This window comes from Clupea harengus, unplaced genomic scaffold, assembly GCF_900700415.2.
Source record: "Clupea harengus unplaced genomic scaffold, Ch_v2.0.2, whole genome shotgun sequence".
NCBI lineage: Eukaryota > Metazoa > Chordata > Actinopteri > Clupeiformes > Clupeidae > Clupea > Clupea harengus.
In genome coordinates, this window is record NW_024879953.1 from 14,834 (window position 1) to 40,581 (window position 25,748).

Consider the following 25,748-nt stretch of genomic DNA (forward strand, 5'->3'; position numbering starts at 1 on the left):
TTGTGACTATGGTGAGGATATCCAGGCAATAATATACTGGATAGGTGCACATGAGCAGAACTCATAAATGTAATGCTACATGTCTGAAATTGGGCTGTGTTTACAATGGCGTTTCCAAAGTAATTAAACCACACTTTATGGCCATGCCCTAAAACAGCCAAAGTTCAAACCCTCCCCTCCAAGAGACAATGCATTTGGATGACATTCTGTATTAATAAAAGTTGATCATGAACAGCAACAACTGTATCTTAATTATTGATACAATTGCCAGATAGGTTCACTAATAAACTTTTATATGCTAAAATAATCCAACAAATGAGGGCACAATATGAGAGTGAAAAGAGAATACAAGACTGGATTTTGTGTCACTCAGTCAATGCGCTAGTTCACACACACAGGCACAGGAAACCTCTGGTAAGCCAGCGAAGCATGATCTGTGCAACGCAACGCCTGCAATTGCAAATCATTTCAGGAAGTACTAGTGCTTACTGAACACAAGGCCACCCTGAACAACAACTCTAGTCATATACACAGTCATAGGCCGACCCTGAACGGTTGTCCAACAAACTTAAACCCTAAACACATGAACTATCTCTGCTGCACAATCAGTTTTCTGTGTGGGCAGGGGGTATCTACGCATCAGTACTGAGTATCCTTCTCAGAATCCTTCACCCTGCGTTTTGCTAGGGTGTTTATGTATGCGAGTGATTAGTACATCATAAAAATGTCTCCCTCATCTGGTGTTGGAGACCCTACCCCCAATTTGACCTCTCCCAGGCATCATACAGGGTCAGGGAGTACTCGGTGACCCAATTCACTGCTGTTTACGGTGAAAGCAAGAACACAGACATGACTTTAGTCCTTTTTTTATTCCCTGCCTAATTATTAATACATTCTAGCATAAGGCAATACATGAAAAACCTTCCTGGAACACATTAGTGAATGATTTGTAGAAGACTAAATAAATCAGTAGGTTTTCAAATATTAAAACCAAAAAAAAAAATCATAAGATCCTGATCAATTTAATTTAAAACATGACTAATGATGGTTAATGAATCTAGCCATTATATGGTTACAATTTCACTGCAAAAGAATAAAAACTAAAATATGATCATTAAAAACCCCCACAGAACCAGAGGAACCAGTGAAGAGTCCTCCTGCATTCATGACTGGCCAAATGCCAGGGCCAGCTCGCTCACTCTTCGGTTGACATCTTGAGGAGGTGCTGCTTGCCGATCTTGAACAGACGCCAGCCTTCCTCGCGTGACAGGTCAGAAGCCCCACGTCGCTTGTAGAACTCGATGGATGGCTTATTGGATTCCGCAACGATGAAGTGCATGCTGCTGCAGCGGGTCTTCACTGCAGTCTAGGGTTGGACGGCAAGTCAGAGAGGACACAACTAAATGTTTACCGTGCTATGGTATGAAGGTCAAACATGTCAACTGAACAGACTGAGATGTCTGAAGGACATGAAGTCTGAAGATGTCGGAGTCATTAAGGAACTTACGTGACTGAGATGCTTCAGGATTTGAGACCCAATTCCAAAACCTGTAAAAAACACAGTAAGTCAGTATCGGACACTGTATAATGCTCTCGTGTTGCTGAATATCACCAGCATATTCAAAAAGCTCACCCACCCCTGTATTCCTCCATCACAAAGAAGTCCTCGAGGTAGAGCAATTTTCCAATCCAAGGATCATAAGTGAAGTAGTACATGGCAAATCCAATTACCGCATGATCTGTACACATACAAAAGTAGATAGGAGAGAAGACACACACCAAATGATTCACTGTTGAATGACAAATCACTTGCTTTAGCAGAGAAGGACTTCCATCTTACCTTTCCCAGTCTGGTGCCCTCTTGGCACTTCAGCAACAATACAGTGATAGAATGGGTGATCTCCGAATCCGTCCTCCAGCAAATCTAAAAGGTTTCGCACTTATTAGCTACATGATTTCAAAACAAAACAGTTAAAGTAGATTATAATAAAGAATCTTGCCGGATGTCATAATTACCTTTCTCGGTCAAAATAACTTTCTCCTCCATATCCTCGTATTTAGCAAGTTCCTTAATATATACAAAAGCAAAGTGAAGATTTCAGTACACATAACACGACATTCACCTTTGAACGTGAAAGTAAACCCCATCTAAAAATTTTTGTTTTTTCCACCACGTTAAGTTTGTTCTACGCGCATGCGCACAAGTACAAACGACCCACAGAAGAGATTAGAAACGTAAACAAGAGCCAGTGAGTCCTATGCAATACCTTATTGTAGCCTAACCTATGGCTCATGATTTGGATCGTTTAACTGCCAGGTAACTGTTAAAAGTCAACGTTAAACACTGGCTTGTAGCCTAGGCTATGCTAAATTGGACTTGTCATCTAGTTCACACGTCATCAAGACGGCGATGCCTAATGCAAAACAGCTGATTCAGTCTGCAGTTGACGGTCTGTAAGTTCCTCATCATCAATTTCACATTAACCTTCTTGTGTGTTGCACATAGGAAGTCTTCTTACCTTTATGAGTCGTAATATGTCTGGTACATCACTTGGTTCGGCTTTGCGCAGATTAAAATTTGCCATTTTCTTCTTTTACTCTTTTTCCCTTTTCTGAGGGAAAGTCCTCTGTATGTGAACCGAAGCAAAAGGAGTTTCTTCATCCGCTTCTAAGGAGTTTTACCCTCCGCAGTCCGGGATCCTGACCCCGTTGAAGGGAGATTGCATGCAGTAGTAGTGCTGTCTGATTCAGCTGTGCTGGCTTTCTTTGTTTCTTACATCTTTTTATAGCGGCACGGGGGTTGGGAACTAGGGCGACTTCTCACATTTCAGGCCAATGGAAAGGCACGCTGTGCTACGACGTCATTGGCCGCGTTGTTATTGTAAACCATGAGGGTGTATTTTGTTAAAGTGATATCAGACCTAAATCGTAACAATATAAAAAACACCACCCCTCAAAATCGTACGAATTCTTACCCATTTGTATAAAAGTGTAAGGCAGAATTCACTGAGAATGTCCATGTTCTGGATTTAATCATTCACATGGCGAGGGGGGTCATGGGATAATGGTCTCACCCCTGCTCACCCACTGCAGTTTAATTAAGTAGCCTAAGTTTAATTCCCATAGCCGTCTACACATGTTTAACAAAAAAAGTGTGTGTGTGTGTTCGTGTAAGCATAACCTGTTGTTTCTGAAGTGATACATTTGCTCACCTTTTCCAATATGGCCCACTCCAGTGAACCTGAAAAGTTCAGACTTATTCAGTGTGGGAAGATCGTTTTTTTCCAGGTATCATCAAAGTGATCAAGATATTTCAAGGCAGTGGCTATCCACTGAGTAGCTATATGTATGAACAACTGTTGGCTGAATTCAGGAAATGGACACCAATATAGTGTAGTGAAGATATTTTACAAGCAAGTCTTTCCAAGTTTATTGATGGTTCTTATATCCCATTGTTCTTTCTAAAGCTATGCTGTGCTATTTACCATAGGAGTTCAGGAGGGGCCCAGAGGTCACATCTGTGAAAGGCGAGGTCATTATTTAGGTTAAATACAACTTGCTGTTATAAGTTACACTTACTTTGATTACAAAAACGACCTAGTTAATCACTGCAGTACAAGATTAAAGACCACAAGACTCTATTAGATCATGAAAAGTCCACACTGTCGCTACATTACTATAGCAACATGTGTAGAGTAGAAGAGAAGAACTGGGTGTTGTGTGTTGCTGAAGGCACCTAATACACGTTGGAATTATAAAGGTAGAAAGAGTAGTATGGTTGCGCCATCTTCTTACGTGTACAGAACGTCCTACTTTACTGGGGACCGTGATGATGATGCCTCTAACTCTTTATAAATCTATGCCGTGCTATTACCTGAGGACTCCATAGGTGGCTCAGAGTCTGCGGTGGAGGTGATTTTACTAACTTCTGTGAGAGGCAAGGGTATAGTTTATAATACGTACATCTTGCTGTTACAAATTACACTTGCTTTCAATAATAAACAATCTTAGCAAAACATTACAGTACAAAACACATCAATGGTCATGAAACTAATTGTGTTTTTCCAATCTTGTTCGCCCGCTCAAACACTTCGTTCCCTTGATGGATCAACAATGGTCTTTGCTTTCTCTCCGCAGCAAGAGAGCGCAATCCAGACTTTTTACTTGCATAGACAAGAAAACACGACAAGCTTAATGCTCATGTTGTAAAAGTGAGGAGCACTTCTTGACCCAAATCATACAGTGGATAAAGAACCAACCAACGCTATTGGCGATGTGGGAGAGCGCATCAGGCAGCACAGTGTAGTCTTAAGAAACTCTTCAATAAGTGTCAAGTAGTGATGGGCAAATGAAGCTTTGGTGAAGCATTGAACCATTAGGCACATTGTTTCAAAAATCGGTTCATTACTTGAAGCTTCAGTAACAGTGACCTCTCCTGGTGATGTGCCAAGGCTGCAACTAAATTAGCCCAGCTAGACAGTGGCACGAAGCTTTAAAACAATGTCAATCTAGTGTGCACGCACGCACGTTATTGAAGAGAGAGTGCTTGGGGAAAGGATGTGCTGGACAAATATGGCACAAGTTGGGTGTGCTTGTGTAACCATGTTGGATAGGGAACAGTCAAAGATTTTCATTTAAAAACATTATTTGTTCTACACTTTTTGGACTGAGCCTGTTGATATAGTCTACTTTTCCTATAGCCTAAATATTTAACAGCCAGCGCACCTTATCATGAGCGATCAGAATAAAGTGTTCCCACATGTCAGAACGACCTCTCTTCCTAGATGCTTTCATAATGATGATAAATCAATACGAACGTAATGACTGTCACAGAATGAGATAGGCTACTACGAACCAAACGCAATGTTGTGCGCGGAAGTTTTTATGCTTTGAAGGCGCTACAATTCAGATTCAAAACGAGGCAACTGACTGTTTCGTGCGTGGCGCTGTGAACCACTCAGCTGGTTCATTCGGAGAAAGAAGCAGTTGCTGTTTCGCACGTAATATGTCACGTGATTTTTCCGTACCAAAGCAACCTTCGAAGCAGTGGTTTTATGGTTGGTGTAGTTTAAGGTATGAAGCACGTTCCGGCGCTTCAGTGTCAGGCTGCCATCACTAGTGTCAAGGTAAACACCTCCAGAAACTGCACAGTGTCAACCTCAAGCCTGCAAAGGAATGGTCCTGTCCACGCAGCTATGCTACAGAGACCCTGTACCTAGATAGACCAGCAGAGTGCAGTTGAGTCCTCCTGAAAGTAGTTCAGGTCTTTCATTACATTTACATTTACATTTAGTCATTTAGCAGACGCTTTTGTCCAAAGCGACGTACAAGGGAGAGAATATTCAAGCTACGAGCAATAGAACCTGGTGTAACAATAAATAAATACTACTTTACATTAGAAATATAACAAAATGAAATAAAAAGAAAGAAAGAGTGCAGAAGTGTAACTGCTGTAATTGCAAGTTACGCACTAGTCGAAGTGCCAGTTAGGACGGGAAGTGCTCTCTGAAGAGTTGGGTCTTCAAAAGCTTCTTAAAGGTAGAGAGGGACGCCCCTGCTCTGGTAGTGCTGGGCAGCTCATTCCACCAACGTGGAACTACAAATGAGAATAGTCTGGACTGCCGTGCTTGCACAGACGGCAGTGCCAAACGACGCTCACTAGAAGAGCGCAGCATCCTGGGTGTAACATTTGCCCTTACAAGAGCATTTAGGTAGGTGGGAGCAGAACCATCAAGCACTTTGTAGGCAAGCATAAGTGACTTGAACTTAATGCGAGCAGCTACAGGCAGCCAGTGGAGGTCAATGAGTAGCGGGGTGACGTGTGCCCTCTTCGGTTGGTTGAACACCAGACGCGCCGCCGCGTTCTGGATCATTTGGATCATAATGAGAATACAACATTTACACCTATGCAGTCCTATATAAGGCTTAGAGGCATGGAGAAACACCCACCTATCAATGTAGCAAGGTTACCTGTGCAAGAGACCCCACCTGGTGGTGAGAGCTGGTAAATCCCTCACTGCATGGCGCAAGGTGATCGAGTTTGATTGCTCCTTTTAGTACAATGGCCTTAGCCTTAGTCCCTGCTTCCTGGTCCTACCCTACTAGGAGTCCTTCTGCGGTTCAGGGAATACAGTGTTGGCATTAGTGGTCACCTCAAAGGTATGTTTCACCAAGTGATGCTACTGCCTGAAGACAGGGCCCTTCGGCGCTTCCCTGGGAGCAACTTGCGGTAACCACAGCAGTACTGATAGTGAGGAGCAGTTCTCCATAGAAAAGTGCCTTTATGTTGACAATTGTTTGCAGAGCCTGCAATCTGCACGAGAAGCAAAACAGTTGGTCAACAATCTCAGAAGTCTCCTTGCTTCTGGAGGATCTGAAATACACCAGTGGGCCAGTAACTTGCCCGAAGTCATAAACCACTTACCTGCTGATGCCAGGTCAGATTGATTGGAGCTGTGGCTGGCACAAGATAAGTCTGAAGTACACGAGTCGATGCTACGTAGGGCTGAGCAGGCAGTGTGATGCTCACACCCTCAGCCACAATCACAGATCAGTCACCTATAAAGATACCACCATGCATCTTATAACATCTATGTGTATAAGCCAGTCAGTATGACTCTTTTGGGTTCATTTTTCCGAACACCACATGAGCAAAGGTCACTGGTTCAATGGCTTTGGGACAGGCAGAGAGACCGGGATGATCCCAGCCTCCCTCTAGAGCATCTGACAACCTGGGAAAGGGATCTGCCTCAAGTACAGTTGCCTAGATGTTACAAACCAGCTGACATGGACCATCCAGACACCAATACACATATTTTGTGATGCCTCTGAAAGGGTCTACGGATCGGACGCCTTTCTGCGGTCTGAAGATGCCCTACAGAAATGGCCCGAACAAGAGTTGCACTTCAGAAACAGATCTCACTGCCGAGACTAGATCTGTGTGCAGCAGTAACAGGAGCTAAGTCATGGAGTCATGCCACTTAAAGTGTTTGTAGGCACCAGGGTGGCAGAAATACAAGGCCTGGCGATACAGTGATTCCTCTAGGAATCCGGCAGATTACCTCACTAGAGGTAAAACCCTGCAAGAGCTAGTGAAACAGATGGTGTCAAAGACCAAAATTCCTCGCTTGATCTCCTGAAGAGTGGCCAGTCCGTCCTCCACAGAACTGTCAGAGTCAGAGGATACCACCGAGCTCAGGCGTTCCGTCTTCTGTGGACTGGGTACTACCTCCAATTCACAGAACAGACAGGCGTACATTCTAGACCTGGAAAGAGATGGTGGAGTCTCTCACTCAGGTGCTTCACAGGGCTGCTAGCCTGTCTGGACCACCGCCTGCCTTACATATCAGGCTGCACAGATGCTCGCTTTCAGGGATGCTGAGCAAGAGAGCTTTGCAGCGGATTATGAACTCCTCAAGGCAGGTAAACCTGTGATGTCAAGTCTTTGGTTACAGATTATTTTAGTGTGTGTTCTCCAGTGAGACAGACAGAGGGTCCGGCATCTAAGAGATCTAAGAGACTAGTTTTATTATTTTAAAACAGTGTTTTAAGTGGGCGATATAGATTGACCTCAAGTTTAAAAATTGGCATATAAGGAAAATTAGGCATTTGGCCAAATATAAAAAGACAGAGGTTAAGCAAGGTTTAGATGGTAGCATTTAAGTTAAAATACATTTTCAATGAATACAATAGGTCTGTGCACAAGGAGGACAATCTAGGGTACACAACATGGACTTTGGCTTTTCTAATCACAACGTTGAAGACATGTCATCCGTCTTACTAGTACCAGCCTCCTAATGTAAACTTAAAACGCCTATGAACAGATAAACAAAATGCAGTTGTTTGTTTTATTACATTACAACATTTCTCTTCTTTGCCACATGGGTGCGCTGATGTACCACGCAATCACTTGCTACAAATGTCCAGTTCATATTCTGTAATAAGACATCATATTGTTTTTCATAGAAGTTATAAGGAATAAGCACTTTCGGGGCGCGTTTTGACGTGTGCCAACACTTTATTAATTTGTGTTTTTGCGGAACGTGTAGGCTGCAACATCATGACACGCAATTCTGCAGGAAAACATTTGCGCTTCTATTTGATACTGCATGGTTTAGAAAGAAACGTTGTCGACGCAGTAGACGAATCAGTACACACTAGGAAATACCAAAACACACCCTGTTGTCCAGTTTAGGAGGTCCACCAGGTTTCGCAGGTCTTTAATGCTGCGAACCTCATTTATTGTATATAAGCACAAAGCGTAGTTTTCTCCCTGGAAAAACGATTCACGTACGACACAGATATGTTATTATCAAGGTAAGCAGCGTTTGATTATGTGTGAGCTAACCTGACTGACAACACAACACAACGGATGGCACAGCAAGTTTGGCTAGTTTCACAATTTGGACTCAAAGAGTAGGCTAAAGATTAAGAAAACGTGGCTCGCTGTGTCTCTAATCTAACACATTCAATTACGTTACAGCGCTTACTACAGTTATAGTATACGTATGAGTGAAGGTTATAGGGATATAACAACGACTATTCTGGATCCTGCCCAACAATTACAATGATAGAATAATAGCTAGCTCTGCTGTTGCACGGTCCCCAACTTTTGATTTGGCATATTCAGCTGTCATTGGAGGGTGGACTCATGTTTCTGTTCCTTCTACAGACTAGTAGCCGTGAGATCAGCTGCCTCCTTGTCAAGGAGGGCGCTCTGCATCAGTTCAACTTCTCACCAAGGAAGGGCCCCTGATATGAATGACGGTACGAAAAATTGTACCATCTTAAAAATAATTACAAATGTTAGGATGTTAATGAATTTGCAGGGCACAATTCTATTATACATGATATAAACATAATTATACATAACATTTCAACATACTTGACCTTGGTATCAATTGTCATTACTGAAATGTGAACTCTTAACATACGACATTTCAGTTATACAACATTCTGATCCCTGGTAATTGTCTATACTAATTACATTTTTAAACATCAATTTCGTTTTCCAACAGGAAACCGAGATTTGCTTGTATCCAATGGTGTGTTGGTAAAATAAAATCCCTGTCCATCTTCTAATCACTTGTCCTGCATGGTGCTTCTTTAAAGATGTCGCTCTTCTTTCGCAGTCTTTCAAGCACTCACAGGTTGTAGATTAAACCACCATGCACTTGGGGGAAGTGGGAACCACTTTCATTCTAGAATTTCTTTTAAACTTGTGTCTGCGCTCTGGTACAAAGTAACCTTACTGTCTTTGGCGTCTGTGCTGCCTCTAGAGAATCCCTCACATACCTGCCATATGGTCAAAGTGTTCAGTGCTTTTAACAGGCTGGTTTGTTACATCAGGTTTCCCCTTGCTGCATGTTTTCTGATTATGTGTCTGCAGTATGATGGCATTGTTGCAGTATGTTTCTGTCTGTCCTATTTACAATGTTGTCCTGCTCTATTCAATACGTCGATATTTGTTTTTATTGTGTTTATTTATCTGAGGTAGACTGTTGTTCAAGCTTTTTTCGCAAGGAGTCTCTTTTTTTTCCCGTTCATTTTGGCTACACCTGTGATTTCCTTCAATCTGAGTGTTCTGTCATAGTGATGAGCCTGGCTGATTGTCATGCATTTTTTTGTTGACATTTTCAGTGAGAAACAGACTTAGAGAGATTGTGGGAGCATCCACCAACTGGAGGTAAGCCATCAGTCGTTAATGGCAGTTTATTCAGCCTGGTATCATAGACCTCATAATTCTAGCAGTTAGATCCCTTGGTTTGGAAGTGTGTGTGTGTGTGTGTTGTGTAGTGTGTGTGTGTGTGTGTGTGTATGAATAAATTGCATGAAATGCATGTATAAAAAGGGTTCATTGCTGTAGCTGTTCCTCCCTGCCTTACACCCATCTTTGTTAATACACTGTTGTTATGACACCATCTCCATAGTGACCATCAGCAAGCAATGACAGAGCGGGCATCCCTGAGCTCCCAGCTGGCAAAGGGTCAGGATGAGATGCCTGTCAGAACCGCGAAGGACAGCTACACTGAGGTGCACCTACCACTCGGCTCTGACCCCACCATCCGCGAGAAATACCTGAATTTCCATAACAGTGTCAGGTGCTGGACTCCGTAGATAATCCTAAAACAAACAATGTCTCTTGACAAGGGCAAGGCAAAGAATATACAGTACATTTTTTATTATATGACGTGTATTGTCAGTGAAGCATGTTTTTCCCCCCCAAGTGTCAAGTGCAAGGGTTAACTGGGTGAACAGGGTGCGTCCTGTATGACACTTGCTAAATGACTGCTGAATCACTGTTAAAGGGACTAGCCTTGTTAGAGTCAGGGACAGCTGCTATTATTGGTTTGTGGTTGAACTTGAGCTGTACTCTTTTGCAGGTTTGGTCGGATCCTTGAAGATCTGGACAGTTTAGCAGGTACAGTGGAAAAACCAACCAATGCACATCAATATGTGCATGTAGCATTAGGCGTTCATAGTAAATTCAGACAGCAATTGACCAGACTTCAATCACCAAGTATTTCATTGTTTATAAAATACTATCCTATATCCCCAGCACGGCTCACCCTGTTTTCTGTCCCCTGTGTGTTTGTTTAGTACTTATCTGTTACTCTCACACATGGAACAAGGAACTCAAGCGCTCCCCACTGTCCATTGTCACTGCTCTGGTCGACAAGATTGGTAGGTTAATGACATGAGCTCAGAGGCACAAGATTATTATGAAAACTAAAACGAAAAATATGATGCTTCATCATTTTGAGATGCTTTTTAATGACTTTGTTTTTTTAATATGTGATAAGTACTAGTTAAATCACTGTTGCTTGTTGAATTTTGCTTGTTGAAGGCTTGCTCATTGTCCTTGCAGATATGAGAAAAAATATCATCTACCCAGACTGCGACATCAAGTTTACAGGCAATGTTACATGGGTGGGAAAAACTTCTATAGAGGCCAAGATGCACATGTCTCAGGTACACAGTCTGCTCTCCTTGCCTGCCCCTCTACCATGACAAGATTACATGAACCCCCAGCGCATCAATTCTGTTGTATAATTATTGTATTGTTTCATCAGTACCACAATGGAGCGTACAGTCCAGTGCTAGACGCCACATTTGTCATGGTGGCCAGGGATCCTGAAAATAAAAGGTACCTGTCGATTACTCAGTCGGTTACACAATAAATGGATCGATGAGCAGAATCTTGAAATGTCTTATTGGGTCCCTCTCCACTCAGGGCAGCATTTGTGAATCCACTTAAAGCTACGGGACCAAAAGAAGAAGAAGACTTTCAGAATGGAGAGTGTAAGTGTGTCAGTGCATTCATTATGCCCGTTCCCTGCACCCTGTGAGTGTTGTGTGAATGGTGAGATGACAGTTTGGTTCATCTGCTCTGTATTATCCCCAGTGAACAAGACGCGACGGATGGAGCTCAGTAAAGCATCTCTCCTGAAAGTGGCCCCCACTGCAGATGAGAGGACTCTCGTACACAGTCTGTTCCTGAACACCCTGGATACCAAGTATGAGACACACACACACACACACACACACACACACACACGCACATGCACATGCACACACATGTACACACAGAGAGACAGAGACATGTTTAGAGAGAGATTGTGTATATTCTGATGCACTGAAGCTTTTTTTTTACGTAGTAAAATGTACTGGCACCTGACTCTATCCTCTCTGTCTTAACTACAAAAGAACCGTTAGCTTTAGCAGTCGAGTGCTGCCACCAAACTCTGTGTGGATGGAGAATGCCAAGGTGAAGGGCCTGGAGATCTGCCATCCTCAGGTGAGAAGAGCATTCAGAGTGGAGATGTGTGACACAGAACACAAGACAAGGGAAAAATGGATTGATAAACATACGGCAGATTTGAGAAAGAGAGATGAATGGATGTAGGAAGTATATGTTAGACGCTTATAATTTACTGTCTCATTTTCCTTTTCCCCACTCTCAGGAAAGGAACATATTTAATCGCATATTTGGTGGTTTCTTGATGAGGAAAGCCTATGAGCTGGGCTGGGCCAATGCTTGTGCGTTTGGGTAAGTGTGAAGACATCATTCTCTATGTATGTTTATTATCATCCTTGGACAATTGCGTTGTTACTGTATAAACCAATAGTTCCCCACATTACTGGATGTAATCAGTTCCTCTTTTATTGTGGGTATTGCAGTGGTTGTCGACCATCCCTGGTTGCTGTGGATGATATTCTGTTCCAGAAGCCAGTGGAGATTGGCTCCTTGCTGATGCTGTCCTCACAGGTGAGATAATATTAAAGGGCCACGCCCTTCAAAACTCAGCACTGTGTGTTACTCCAAGTCTACCTGCTTTCCCCCCGATCGATTTCTCAACACTTTCTTCACACAGTAAAACCTGTAAATATTTGTGTCCAGTTTCATGGAACTAACTATAAAAAGTTGGCCTATCCATAGCACAAATCGCTCTGTTCAAACATGGCACCTGGAACTGCTGAATGACTTGTACTTTATCTGTGTCTATGTGTATGTGTGTTTGTGTGCATGCATACATGCTGGACTGTGTTCTGTCTTTATCTGTCAGTAATTGACCATTGTATGGTGTTTGTCAGGTGTGTTACACAGAGGGCTGGTACATCCAGGTCAGAGTTCACACAGAAGTGCTTGACCCCTTGACTAGGCAACACAACACTACCAATGTGTTCCACTTCACCTTCAGAGTGGATAACGAAGTACCTGCGGTTGTACCCCGGAGCTACGGAGGTAGGGCCTCTGTTTTGGCTTCTGGGGTTTCAGCTTTGGGGATGGCAGTGTCCTGGTAGATCAGCAGGGGGAGCAGTTACATTAACAGTCTTAGACTATGGGCCAGTTTCCTAGGGACATACATGATGGTGAAATACACATACCTTACATTGATTGTAAGTTTCTGACAGTATCTGCTGTATTGCCTTATTTTTACCATTACAAGTAGGGCTGATTATTATTATTATTTGAACGATTTGGGAAAATAATCTAATTGCGATTTTTTACCAAAATATTGCGATTGCGATTTAATATGCGATTTTTTTTTTTATCCTCTTTTTTTCCCAACAAAACGTAATGAATGATTTAAATATGACCAACACAATATTAGATACATTTAGTGTAAAATATTCTTTCCCACATTTTACATTTTTATTTAACTGCTCATTACAGAAACAAGAACAACAAATCGGTGGCTTTGCCACTGTGCATTTAAGTAATTTAAAAAAGTGATTTTAAGTATAAACACTAGGCATGCACTTTTTAAACACTGTGTGCAAAATGTACCATCTTAAAATATATATATATATATATATATATATTTTTTAGACCACGTTTTTTAATCGCGAACGTTGCGGTTAGAAAATCGCGTTCTATCATATCGCGATTAAATCGCAAATGCAGTTAATCGTTCAGCCCTAATTACAAGCACTGTTCTTATAAAATATGTAACTATCCTACCTGAAATGATAGTAATTGTAAGTGGAGACTGCGAGGAAGCATTCTTTTGTGTTGGAGTGTGTTGCAATGAAACTGAGTTCTTTTACATGCATTGACTTGCAGAGTCCATGTTGTACCTGGATGGGAAGAGGCACTTTGACGAGACAATGAGGGGTCAGGCCTAACTGAAAGAGGACACCCTCGACAATGCCTTACGACTTTTCATTATTTGCACCTGCCAATACTCTATGTACACAAGTGGCTTTGTTTGTTTTTTTGTGTGCGAATGTGTGTGCGATTGTGACTGAGAATGGATACTAGTGACAACATATATGCATGCAGGCAGTGACTATATACGTAAGTAGAGATTTTATATTTACAAAAGTTTATTGGAAGGGAGTTGGGGATTTTACTATATAGTATGCTGATCATATATGCAGATTGACTTACACAATACACAGAACACATTTGGTTATCTTGTTGTCAGTGTCAACTATCTGTTACAAATGTAGATGGTTTTACACAATTCCACCATGTTGCTTTGAGCACCACCATACAAAACTTAGTGTCTCTGTTTATGTGTACTTCCTTCACACTTCAATTGTAATCTTCTTTTTTTTTTTTACCAAAGAGATTATCTGATTGATTAATTGGCAGCTGCCATCTGTACTAGTTTCACAACTGCGGCTGTACAAATCACGAATGAAATGGATCTTTCCAAATGTTGGTCCTTTTTGCACTACCTAAGTTATACAACCTCAAAAGTAATACTTGTTTGTCTTCATTGTCTTAAAATGTTAGCAAAACGCACAAATTGTCATTATTTTGTGTTTTACATTTTTTTACTTTTTAGTTTTTACATTTGTTATCCATTTCTCATTGGCTGTGTAAAGTGTTTGTAAAGTCCGAAAATAAACACCATTGGCTACACCCTTCTGATGTTGTGAAACCCCAGTTGCTTTCACGAAGAAGGTTGAGTAAAACCAAATAATAGAATGAGGCAGTGTCAAGAAAAAGAAAGTACCATTTCTTTTTATTTGTTTAAATGTGTACATTTACTGTTCAAAATAAGCTGGCGTGTGTCTTGCTTCTTGTTGGCCACTGTGTTGACAACATTTGCATCCCAAAGTGATACATCATCCACCTGTAACGGGGGGTGAAACAGCAACACTGAAAGTACATTCAAGATGGAGACAGCATAATCTGTTTTTACTGTATCATCTGAGTGGTTTAAAAAGAAAACTGCTGGTACAGTGTACATGATAAAGTGTAAAGTGTTCTCACAGAGAGTGGAGTTCTCCTATGCCATAATGACAACGACATGAATCCAATGAACACACATAAATGAAGAGAGACAGGTAAGGGTCATGTACAGCTCTCTCGTCAGGTAGAAGACGGACATTTTCTTACTCATAATTCCTCTCTTGGCCACCACTCCTTCAGAACCTCCTCAGGTTTTATCTAGTTAGAACAAAATGGATAACATGTGAGTTTACCCTAAATATCTGAAGAGACAGGATCATTTATCTTAAAGACTTCACGCATGTGGCACTAAATGTGCCAGGAAGGGCAAACAATATGATGGGCCTTCTGGGTTACTGCATGTTTTAAACCTATGCTGTGTGGAGAACTATAAGGTCAACAGTGATGAGAGAAAACACACAATCAAAGGTGAACTATGGACATCTCAGGCTGGTTATTCATGGCGTTAATGGAATGTATCGTGACTAGTGACATTCATGGGTTCATGTAAGCTATAGTACATTTTAAAAATTACCGTTTTGCTGCCAGGTTTCCAGCCTGCAGGACACACTGAGAAAAATGAGAAAGCTTTGTTAGCTCTCACATATCAGTAAGTAAAAGTCAGCCAGTCTTGCGCTGTTAGTATGAACCCGAGTATTACTAGTGTGTATCACTTTACCTTCCTCGTGGATATCAGTGTACCGGAAGGCTTGTATCAGCCTCAGTGTCTCGTCCACAGAGCGCCCCACTGGAGGGTCATTGATGGTAATCTGCCTCAGAACCCCTTTGTCATCGATGATGAACAAACCTCTATAGGGAGGAAGTGACCAAGTAGAATGTTGTTATAACCACATTAGATGTGCGTAGGAAGCAGGTTTATTCTTTTGGAAAATATACTTCAGAGAAGACACAAGCATTCAGTCTTTTAGAAAAATAAACCTTTTCTCTGCCCTCTGCCTTATTTAGCAGAGAACAAGTTAAAAAAAAAAAGAAAAAAGACTGAACTAGTTTAGCACAAACACTACATGCCCACAACCCTTCCTGAATGCAGTTTCCTGTGTTTTTGTTTCTTTTCCTGTATTCATGAGAGTCTCTTGTACCCAGGCAAAAACGAATCACCTCATAAGATAACATTTTCGAACACATTTGTTTTCTGTACCTCAGTGTGTGCCCACGTTCTTCCATATACACACCGTAGTCCTTCGAAATTTGATGTGTTGCATCTGACAACAAGGGGAATTTTACTGGTCCCAGTCCCCCTTGTTTCCTGGGGGTGCTGATCCTGTGGAGACCGGGGGTGAGAGAATTGTGTGAATATATATATATATTAATAATATATATAGGAGCACAAATCAGCAATAGTCTGCTATGCTGATGGGTAAGAACTTCTCCTTAAAGATGTCCATTCAGAGTGTGAGCTAAAAAACACGTATGTTTGCGTAAAGTCCTGGCTCAGTAAATGAAAAACCAACATAGTGGCTTGGACCGGGCCATAAACAATTCCAGCCTATTAACATGTGGCTTGAGGAGCACTGAAGGGAAGGGTGTCATTTGATTGGCTATTGACCTTTTGCCAGAATTGCGTACTGCATCTGTAAGACTCCAGTGTAGTATTAGCAACACCAAGTGGTTCAAAACTGATCAAATGTATGGCTTTGATAATTCATTGTGATTAAGCATGTTAAATTACCATGTGTAAAAAAGAAAACTAAAATGACATCATCAATTACATTACCTCAGTCAGACCACATTGGACAACATCATCATTATTTGTGAGAGCATCAGTATAATAGGGAGATGTGAGATAGGAGGTTTTACCAGGCCATGTGTGCAAACTGTGAGTCCACAGAGCAAGCCACAATCTCAGTGTTGCTGGCATGGAAGTCCTCCACACGGTCACTGAAGGCAGTTATCTCCGTGGGGCAGACAAATGTGCTTTCATAAATCAGGATAATGAGAAAATTAGGGTCAAATTATGATCAGTCGGAGAGTTCATCAACCGTTCATGTGAAAAGTAGTCTTTTACTCACAAATCCAGTGGATAGAAAAGGAGGATCAGGTATTTCCCAAGAAAATCAGACAATTTGATTGTTTTAAATTGCCCGTCAATGACAGCAGTCCCCTCCCACCTGGGTGCTGGCTTGGAGACTATGTGACACAACATCATCACAGAAAGTATGCACTGGAACTGTCATTTGTAAAAGGTATTATTGCACACCTACTATTTACTTCAGTATGTAAACGTAAGCCACTAAAAGGTTATTTCAAAAGAGATAGCTTGGTAGACCATTTCACAAAACAATTCTTTTTAAAATTATATATATGCTAATAAGATGAGAATGCACCACAAAACACCAGGTGGGCATTACAAACCTCCTGAATAAAGTTTGTGATTGTTCCAAAAGTATAGTCAACGCATATTCCACAATACACAATAAGTAGAATTCACTTCATAACTATCACTGTCAACATGTGAGACAATTGACTCACTTTTAGCCATGCTTGAATACACACACGTATCCTCTTTAAGACGGGCCTTCTTGCACCCCTGTACTTCTGAATCCTTATTATGACCCAGAGTAAATTCTAAGAACATGAACATAGCCATGCAAATTAAATATTTTGTAACATTAATGCGGTATTGATTTAGCATTAGCATTATTAGTCGTCACTAAAGCACGTCTGGCACTAAGAGAACTATCCCTGTGGCGGACACCTGTTTCAGGTTGGCAATAGAGATACGGGGGAAATCCAAAATAAAAGTCCTCTTGTGAGGCAAGAATATGTTTGAAGAACATTACAAGTTTCTGCCCATTAGTTTAGGTGGATTTAAACTTGAATAATTATCTCAATATTCTGAAGAATGTCTTGTTGCCATGGAAATGATATGCTTCACCATCAAGATTCCTGCTTCTTTGTCTGTTGACAAATTTAAAAAGACAAGCACTGTTTTGGGCTGGAGGGAAATTGCTCTCATTTATGTTCATCTAAAATGTTGAGGATTATTTATTTATTTATGGTCATACTGACCCAGTGTAATGTATGATCACTTGTTACCTTCATTCAGTAGCCCACTTCAGTAATTGTTAAAGCATTCTTACATTTGTGGGCCTTAGAAAAGCTTTTAAGAAACATAAATGAGAGCAATTTCCCTCCAGCCCAAAACAGTGCTTGTCTTTTTAAATCATTTTAGAGACATTCTTCAGAATATTGAGATAATTGCTTAAATCCACGTAAACTAATGGGCAGAAACACATTCAACTACTAAATGATCTGTTTTCGATACAACTACACGTTAATCCATACCACGCCCCGCCTGGTCCAACGGAAACACTTCTTTGCCCAGTTCCGGTTGTACTTGTCGGTAGTTGTAGCCGTTTTCTTATGCATCTAACGGGACAGGTTAGCTTTCTGTTACTGTTACCGGTAGTATGCAGAATATGCTGACAATTATCTCAAACGTGTTTAGAGGAACCGCCAGCAAAAATGTAGGTATATTTGCATAACACTCATATTGATTTCAATTGTATGCTAACACAAATTGCTGTTTGTAAAAATATGTTGACCTTTAAAATAAGGCCTGACCAAACATACTCCCATCAAGTGCGCCTCGTAGTTCATAACTATTTCTTCAGACAAACCGATAAAGAGAAATAAAACTGGGATTATGGTTTCCATTTCTCTTTTATGGCATCGTTGCTCATATTACAGTTGTGCGCAATCAGTTGGTGACATTGGGCGATATGTGGTTTATCTTGACACTTGGGCGTCTGTTTTAAACACTAACGAAGTCTGCGTCATTGTGTATCATATTACTTCAAATAATTTGTCGCTTTTATGAATTTCATCTGCCGACGAATTTTTTCAACACAATAATTTAAAAAAGAGTTGTGTTAACGCTGTCTGTCTGTTGGTAACAGCCGCGTGTCTATTCTTGGGATAATCCTCTGATTGGCATGCCGCCAACTCACTCTGTGAAGTCTAATGTATCTTTCCCGTCTTTTTCAGCTATTTTACTTTGAGTCATTCAATGTGACATTTTCTTTGCCAAGACAAAACAATATTCACTCCCTTTTTAGGCCATAATAGATAAGCGCATAGCTCCCTTTGCCCTTTCGTTTATTTATCTTAAAGCCTTTTCTTTTTCTTTTCCACCTCCTCTGTTGTAGGCTACCCAAACAGTGTCAGAGGTAAGACGTCCGTGCGGCTCAGTGAGGCTGTACCTTTTCATGTACAGCAATGTGCTGTGTCTACGCTTTGTGTAATATCTCTTAAATTGAAGTGAGCACCGCGACAGCCAGCTCTGATGCTATTTGGCAGGCCTTTTGTTTAAAAAAAACACCCACAACCACGGGGGTCCCCTCCACTCTTGCCCCCTCACATTGGTTAAATTGCAATGGCCCTTAAGGCATGTTGCATAAAACTGAATTGGTCAGTCCTGCAGTACTACAACATAAGTTGTCAGAAATAATCTATTCCCTGGTGATTGTGGAGTATGGCATTGTGGTTGTGTTAAATGACTAGTGTGTCCGTGTATCCTTACCTTTGTGAGTTATTGGTGCTGCTTCTAGATACCCCTCAGTTAGTGTGGTCCCTGGTGGACTGGTGTTTGCACAGGTGGTACTTGAGCCTCACAGGAATTGGCTCTTCTCTCCCCAGTCCTCCTCACGGATAGCTATTCTTCAGCTGCTGGCTGCCCAATCTGAGTTTGCTGACTTAACCTCGCCACCTCACCTGCCAGCTCCATCCCAACAACTCACAGCTTCAGTTAGTACCGGAGGATGTTGGTTAGACATGACAGGGATACACAAATAAGAATGAAGTATTACTTAGTGGATGTAGTAAACAATAGGCTAACATGGTAGTGAGAGTAGAAGGAAATCTTGTATTTATGCAATTATTACAGTAACATTGTTATGTGTGTATAATTCACTCCAAATATTATGGCGTGGAATTAGGTATAAAATGTACCTATTTTGCTCAGTAGTAGTAGTAGTAGTAGTAGCAATGATTTGATTGATTTAATTCTTACTACAATGAGGAGCTCAAATACCATTCAGTTGTCCTATATAGGCAAACTTCAATTTGCCATCTTACCGAGAAAGGATGGCAGATTTTCATGCATGGTTTGCGAAAATGCTTTTCACTTTTTTTCTGATGCATGTCTGTGTGTTGTTTATATTCGGCATCAATACCCTTCCTCTGACACGATGTCTGACAGTCTTCCTGGACAGTTTGAGCCTTTGTTGTTTTCTTCTTGTTCTAGGGCGCCAGAGCGGTGGTGTCAACGCGCTCCTATGCTGACTTTACACCGCAGGCTACCTTTGACATAAAGGTAATATCACATGATGAATGGGCTGTTCGAAAGTACTAAATTACCTTGCAATAACCGCACTGTTTCCCCCTCAATGCCTGATAAAAAAAGCCATCTTATCAAACAACCTTACCTATATTTTTATTTGAAAAACACCACTGGCATAATCCACAGGGAAATTGTCTCTGTTAGAATGAAAATTGCTGCGCAGTGTGTCGACTGCAACAGTGCTATGTCGCCACGCTCAAAGCAATGACACACAGAAATAACATTACCACACTGATTTATTTACATATGACTAGTTCATTGATCCATTGGGTAACAGTGAGGTTAGCCTGTGTCAGTTAATTTATTTCATAGCCTGGCGGTTCTTTTACCTGGTGGTAGGTCTGGTAGCCCTCTGGATCATTTGCTTGTTTTTTTTTTCTGTGCACTTCTCTCCCAGAAATGTGAGCTGCACCGCCTGGACGAGGGGCCCCCGCTGAAGGCGGATCTGACCCGAGAGCAGGGCTTGCAGTACTACCGCACCATGCAGACCATGCGCCGCTTCGAACTGAAGGCAGACCAGCTCTACAAGCAGAAGATCATCCGAGGCTTCTGCCACCTGTACGATGGACAGGTGAGGTGTTTTCCGTCGTCTACACTCAGAGCATGGTAATTGTGAACCACTCCTTCACTGTTTCTATTCTTGTTTATTTTTTGAAGGAGGGAAAAAAGGGGCAGGCTTGTCCTCATCCGTCACTGTGTCATTCTTTGACCCACTTCAAAGATCGCCACTGTGTTATCCTGACTTTTTTAAATTGAACTGATGTCCATGTAGTGGAAAGGCGAGATAATTTACATGAACAGGAGCCTCTTAATGGCGGAGGCAGATGTGGTAGTTTTCACCTTTCCACAACATGGACATGAGTCATCAATGTAAAATGTCAGGATAATACAGTGGCGATCTTTGAAGTGGGTCAAAGAATGACAAAGTGTCAAGGACACGACAGCTGCATACTTTAGGAGTGCATATGTTGAAGAGCACAGCAAGACGCCTCCGTGTAACATTCATTACTATGGGTCAAACTCACAAATAAATTTCACATAAACAACTCGGCTATTCTGTGTTCTTGTTTTGTGTCGCAGGAAGCCTGTGCAGTTGGTATTGAGAATGGCGTCACAGCAAGCGACCACCTGATCACGGCCTACCGAGCCCATGGGTACTGTTACACCAGGGGAATAGCAGTCAAGAACATCTTGGCAGAGCTCACAGGTGTGTGTACAAAAGGGGACATGCACCCTTATTGGTGTGTGTATGAAACCCCAAGCCTTGTCTGCTAGAGTCAGAAAAATCCAGCTGTGAAGGTAGATGATTATTTCCACTCGCTTTAATGCTAGTGTATCGTTCAAAGTTCGAACAGTGATATTTATAACAGCCCTTACTTTACATATTGTCTGGTCTTGCATTACAGTATGTGTTTAACTTCAGAAAATGATTGCTCCTCAGTGTCACAAATTGCTGTACATTTCTGTTTTTATTCTATCTCCCCTTCAGGCCGTAGGAGTGGTGTAGCCAAAGGCAAGGGAGGCTCCATGCACATGTATGCAAAAAACTTCTACGGAGGCAATGGGATTGTTGGAGCGCAGGTATGGGATGACCCAGACTACTGGTTCCTAGTCTTCTGGTACCATTCTATTGTAAAACTTGTTTATTTTGGGTTAGTCCCTTTACACAAGGCATAGCTTTTGAAAAATAATCATACCAATTTTTGTGGTGGGAAATTTGGGATGCACACCCACAACAGCATTTCTATTCTAAACAAAGGCCAGGCAAGGGCTTCAATTAGTGTTTCAATAGCAGGCCTGGATAACAAGCCTGGGTTTTTGTTTTATTTATTTCCAAACAAGGTTCCACTTGGGGCCGGGGTGGCCTTAGCATGCCAGTACCAGGGCAACAACCAGGTGTGCGTCACACTCTATGGAGACGGAGCCGCAAACCAGGTGAGCCCTTTCAAGGTTCCATTTTGTCCACTATATAACCCAGCCTCCATGCTGTGCCATATTGTTCCACCTGCTTCTTCCTGTGTCTCAGGGTCAGGTCTTTGAGTCATACAACATGGCTGCTCTGTGGAAGCTGCCCTGCATCTTCGTATGTGAAAATAATCAATATGGCATGGGTACATCTGCGGAACGTGCGTCAGCCAGCACAGAGTACTACAAGAGAGGTGACTACATCCCCGGCATCAGGGTAAGATATGGATGGCATTTATTTGAAAGTACCTTGATCAAGGAGCATACTAGCAAGCTTTAATCGCTTTCAAATAGACTCAAATATTCAAGTATATGAAGTGCCACAGTGGAAAATTCGATTTAATCTTGACAATATATACAGTTAAGTCCACCTAGTCATTGTTAGTCATGCCAAGCTAGCCAAGTCGTCCACAAAATAAGGCAAGGCAAGTTGATTTATATAGCATAATTAACACACATTGGTATGTTCTTCAAAGTACAAATGAACAGATAAAAGAACAGAAAGATAAGAGATTGAGGAGGATTAATAAAGGAGAGACTGTATCAAAAATGAATTGTACCCATGCATGTCCCCTCATCTCCAAATGCTCGTATAGGTGGATGGCATGGATGTGCTATGTGTGAGAGAGGCAACAAAGTTTGCAGCAGACCACTGCAGATCTGGAAAGGTGAGCTCTGAAAAGGGAAACGAATGGTCAATTGCTAGTATTAGTTAAATGTGTTTCTAAGCTATTGGTATGTTGCTAGGATAATACCATCAACTGCTTTTTAAGTGGGCCTGCCCTTTGCGGCACTGAGAAGAACTGATTCTCCTTTTGATTTGTAATAACAAAGGCAATGAATCCCAATGTATCACAGTACATCTCTTCACAATGATACAAAAGATTTGTATTGTGGCACAAGTATTATGAGGACATCATCTTGTTGGACCTATAGTGATTCCCACCCATACTTCCTACTTCAGGGTCCAATTCTAATGGAACTCCAGACCTATCGTTACCATGGACACAGTATGAGTGACCCAGGGGTCAGGTGAGGTGTAACCTTTGACAGTCCCCGCCCCCCTGTGGTTTGAGTCCCTCACGCCAACAGCTTTAGGAAACAGACCTGCTTTTCTTTCCCATGTGTTTCACAACGCTGCTTCCTCCTTCCTGTCCCGAACGTCCTCCACTGCTCTTCCTACAGTTGAAGACCCACATTCCTTTTCTTTGTTAGCTTTGTCTGTGCTCCTCTCTGTAGCTAAATACTTTCTCCTCCTTAGTTACCGCACACGTGACGAGATCCAGGAGGTTCGCAGTAAGAGTGATCCCATCTCCCTGCTGAAGGATCGCCTGATCAGTAACAACATGGCCAGTGTGGAGGAGCTCAAGGTTAGAATGTAGTCAATTCTAGTCCTAAATGGTTAATCCCATCTGAAAAAAGAACACCCCATTCCCTAATTAATGAATATTCCTGGTGTACATGACAAACAAATATCCTAAACAGAACAACCATATCATTGCACTGGAATGTAGTAGCGACAACCCCATCCTTTCCTAGAATAAAATGTTAAAAAATGAATTCCCAATCCGTGACTGTCCTCCCTTTCCTCAGGTGATTGACGTGGAGATACGCAAGGAGATTGAGGACGCGTCCCAGTTTGCCACCTCCGATCCTGAGCCTCCACTGGACGAGCTCTGCAACCACATCTTCTACAACGAGGGCCCCCTGGAGGTGCGCGGCACCAATCCATGGATGAAACTCACGTCCCGCAGCTAAGGGCATCAGTGCACCGCTGTCAGCCACCATGTTACCTGTCTTTAATTTGACACCTCAGACCCCATGGTACAACCTTTTGACCAGAAACATGGGGCCCTACCCAACCCCACCCAATTCCCTTTACAAACGCACAAAAATCTTAGTAAAGATGATTACTGTGAAAGTATGACCAACGTAGAAGGTGACCTACATCCCAGTTTACCCCATTCATGTATTGTATATGTGGAAATATGTATGTCTGTGGCACTGTAATGATTCCTCAAGATGTATTGGATATGTTTGCTGTCTGTCCGTCTGATGGTATCGTAGCTTTCAGCACCTATTGCACTTTTTTTAGAGTTAGAGATAAGCTAGAGGAAGGGCTACTTGAATGCTGACTGTGTTTCTAAACCCTATTTTCTAATGGCGTTACCCTACCAGTGCACTGTAATTGAGTTGAGCTGTGCCAAGCTGAGCCAAGATTTTTTTTCTCCCACATGCTTTTGTGAGCCAGCAAACCCTTGTTGTGCTGTGAATTTCAGAGCGGGCCTGAAGTGTTCCTAGGCTGTGGTGATTCCATTTAAATTATCCTTTATTGACATGTTTGTCAGGCAACGGTTTCATTGAATAGAGAGGTTGCCAAACTGAATTCATCAAAGCCCCAGTAAATGTATTACACTGAAAAGAGATTTATTTTGAGGGTGGAAGAAAGGAATTGTAGAAATCGGCTGGATTCCACAGTGAACTGGCAAGTCATAGAGATACTCGCTGCAGTTTGGTCAGACAACCAAATTCAGTGTAGACTCTTCTAGGGACCCGGAGTACAGAATAAGAGGGGCTGTCAAATTAACGTGTAACAATACCTGAATAATGTGAACTGCAACACACTACAGGGACAAGAATACAACTTTAAAATGGGAACTACTGAGCATAAAAGGGAGTATTTGACACTTGTAACCTATTGTGGAGGTAAACCCTCCCTTCCTGGTGTATGGAAATACAACATGAACTGTGCTGTGCTGTTCTGATCTTGGCTCTCCTCAACACGCTTACAAGCTTTTATGGAAAATGTCTTAAATTGCTGACATTGAGAATTTGCACATAATAGAAAAAAAAACACCTGCAATAATATATAATACTAATAATCCCATTCTACACCACATTCCTTGAGGTAAATACTCTGCCAGCATTGTTATCTTACAGGTCAAATTACATTTTTTCACATCATGCTTTCCCAAGGACCATGTCAAATAAAGACAAATAAACCTGACTGTTTGCTTTGCTCTGTCATTCAGTTTAATGAGAATATAAACAATCTAACAATTATTTGTTGTAGTGCTGTCATAATTCCATCCACAGCCTTTGAGTGCCGCTGGCCACTAGGACAAAGGCTTTGTGATTATACACAACAGCTACCAAGCTGTACGCTGTGTATTTATACAAAATCACAATGACAAGTGATGAGGTCTGTGTCTCTCTCCTGGCACACAGGATTATTCCCTTGAAGTTACACAATATCCGTGTACTGATCCAGTAGGGGTCGCAAAAGCTGATAAACTATCATTTGTGATTGTCTAACGGAATTAGTGCTGAATGGCCTTGTAATTGCACTGACATCAGATATTTTATAGAGACAAAGCCAGATATAATCCTAACAATATAAATGACATATCATAGCAAGGTTTATTCATGACGTTTATCGTTAAAAAAAATAATCTGCAATCTGCTATTGCCTAATGCATGGTTGGTGATATTTGTGGACAGATAGGCGTTGGCGTTTGAGGCGTTGACTCAGCACGCCCCACTGTGCCATGTAGTGTCCTTCTCACCTGTTTCTCCGGCACACTCCATGGTGTATTTGCCCCTCCCTCCTCTGATGACGCAAAAGTGACTGCACCAAGCCGCTCTATTGAGCCTCTCGTTCTGACAGACAGGTAAGCCAGTGCGAGGCGCCATATTGGGAAAAACGGAAGTGGGTGCGATTGGGTTCACGAAACA

General features: G+C 41.8%; 4 protein-coding genes across 6 annotated transcripts; 2 read left to right on the top strand and 2 right to left on the bottom strand.

The window, feature by feature from the left end:
• Nucleotides 1-850: 850 nt before the first annotated feature.
• LOC122130908 (diamine acetyltransferase 1-like) lies at nt 851-2,776 on the bottom strand. Its single transcript, XM_042705757.1, has 6 exons — nt 2,520-2,776; nt 2,017-2,068; nt 1,841-1,924; nt 1,638-1,739; nt 1,508-1,548; nt 851-1,366 (listed from the first exon to the last, which is right to left on the bottom strand). Exons 1-6 carry the CDS (start codon nt 2,583-2,585, stop codon nt 1,196-1,198), a joined length of 516 nt encoding a protein of 171 aa, XP_042561691.1. The 5' UTR covers nt 2,586-2,776; the 3' UTR covers nt 851-1,195.
• acot9.1 (acyl-CoA thioesterase 9, tandem duplicate 1) lies at nt 2,372-14,379 on the top strand. 2 transcript variants are annotated; one of them, XM_042705752.1, is made up of 16 exons: nt 2,372-2,454; nt 8,672-8,766; nt 9,018-9,044; nt 9,640-9,685; nt 9,930-10,100; nt 10,383-10,420; nt 10,600-10,683; nt 10,868-10,971; nt 11,073-11,146; nt 11,234-11,301; nt 11,405-11,516; nt 11,707-11,797; nt 11,964-12,049; nt 12,181-12,268; nt 12,595-12,745; nt 13,568-14,379. In XM_042705752.1, exons 1-16 carry the CDS (start codon nt 2,411-2,413, stop codon nt 13,627-13,629), a joined length of 1,341 nt encoding a protein of 446 aa, XP_042561686.1. In that variant the 5' UTR covers nt 2,372-2,410; the 3' UTR covers nt 13,630-14,379. The 2 variants fall into 2 exon arrangements, with proteins under 2 accessions (XP_042561686.1, XP_042561687.1); XM_042705753.1 differs by lacking the exon at nt 9,018-9,044.
• A 56-nt stretch (nt 14,380-14,435) lies between these two features.
• On the bottom strand, nt 14,436-17,649 carry LOC122130907 (peroxiredoxin-4-like). The gene is made up of 8 exons (XM_042705756.1): nt 17,177-17,649; nt 16,717-16,834; nt 16,505-16,621; nt 15,846-15,968; nt 15,366-15,496; nt 15,222-15,256; nt 14,855-14,905; nt 14,436-14,588 (listed from the first exon to the last, which is right to left on the bottom strand). Exons 1-7 carry the CDS (start codon nt 17,343-17,345, stop codon nt 14,855-14,857), a joined length of 744 nt encoding a protein of 247 aa, XP_042561690.1. The 5' UTR covers nt 17,346-17,649; the 3' UTR covers nt 14,436-14,588.
• A 382-nt stretch (nt 17,650-18,031) lies between these two features.
• LOC122130906 (pyruvate dehydrogenase E1 component subunit alpha, mitochondrial-like) lies at nt 18,032-25,020 on the top strand. Of its 2 annotated transcripts, XM_042705754.1 has the most exons (12): nt 18,042-18,174; nt 18,856-18,876; nt 19,953-20,021; nt 20,446-20,619; nt 21,129-21,255; nt 21,538-21,629; nt 21,891-21,983; nt 22,075-22,230; nt 22,610-22,681; nt 22,978-23,045; nt 23,275-23,383; nt 23,607-25,020. In XM_042705754.1, exons 1-12 carry the CDS (start codon nt 18,118-18,120, stop codon nt 23,769-23,771), a joined length of 1,203 nt encoding a protein of 400 aa, XP_042561688.1. In that variant the 5' UTR covers nt 18,042-18,117; the 3' UTR covers nt 23,772-25,020. The 2 variants fall into 2 exon arrangements, with proteins under 2 accessions (XP_042561689.1, XP_042561688.1); XM_042705755.1 differs by lacking the exon at nt 18,856-18,876 and having other exon boundaries at nt 18,032-18,174.
• Nucleotides 25,021-25,748: the final 728 nt, after the last annotated feature.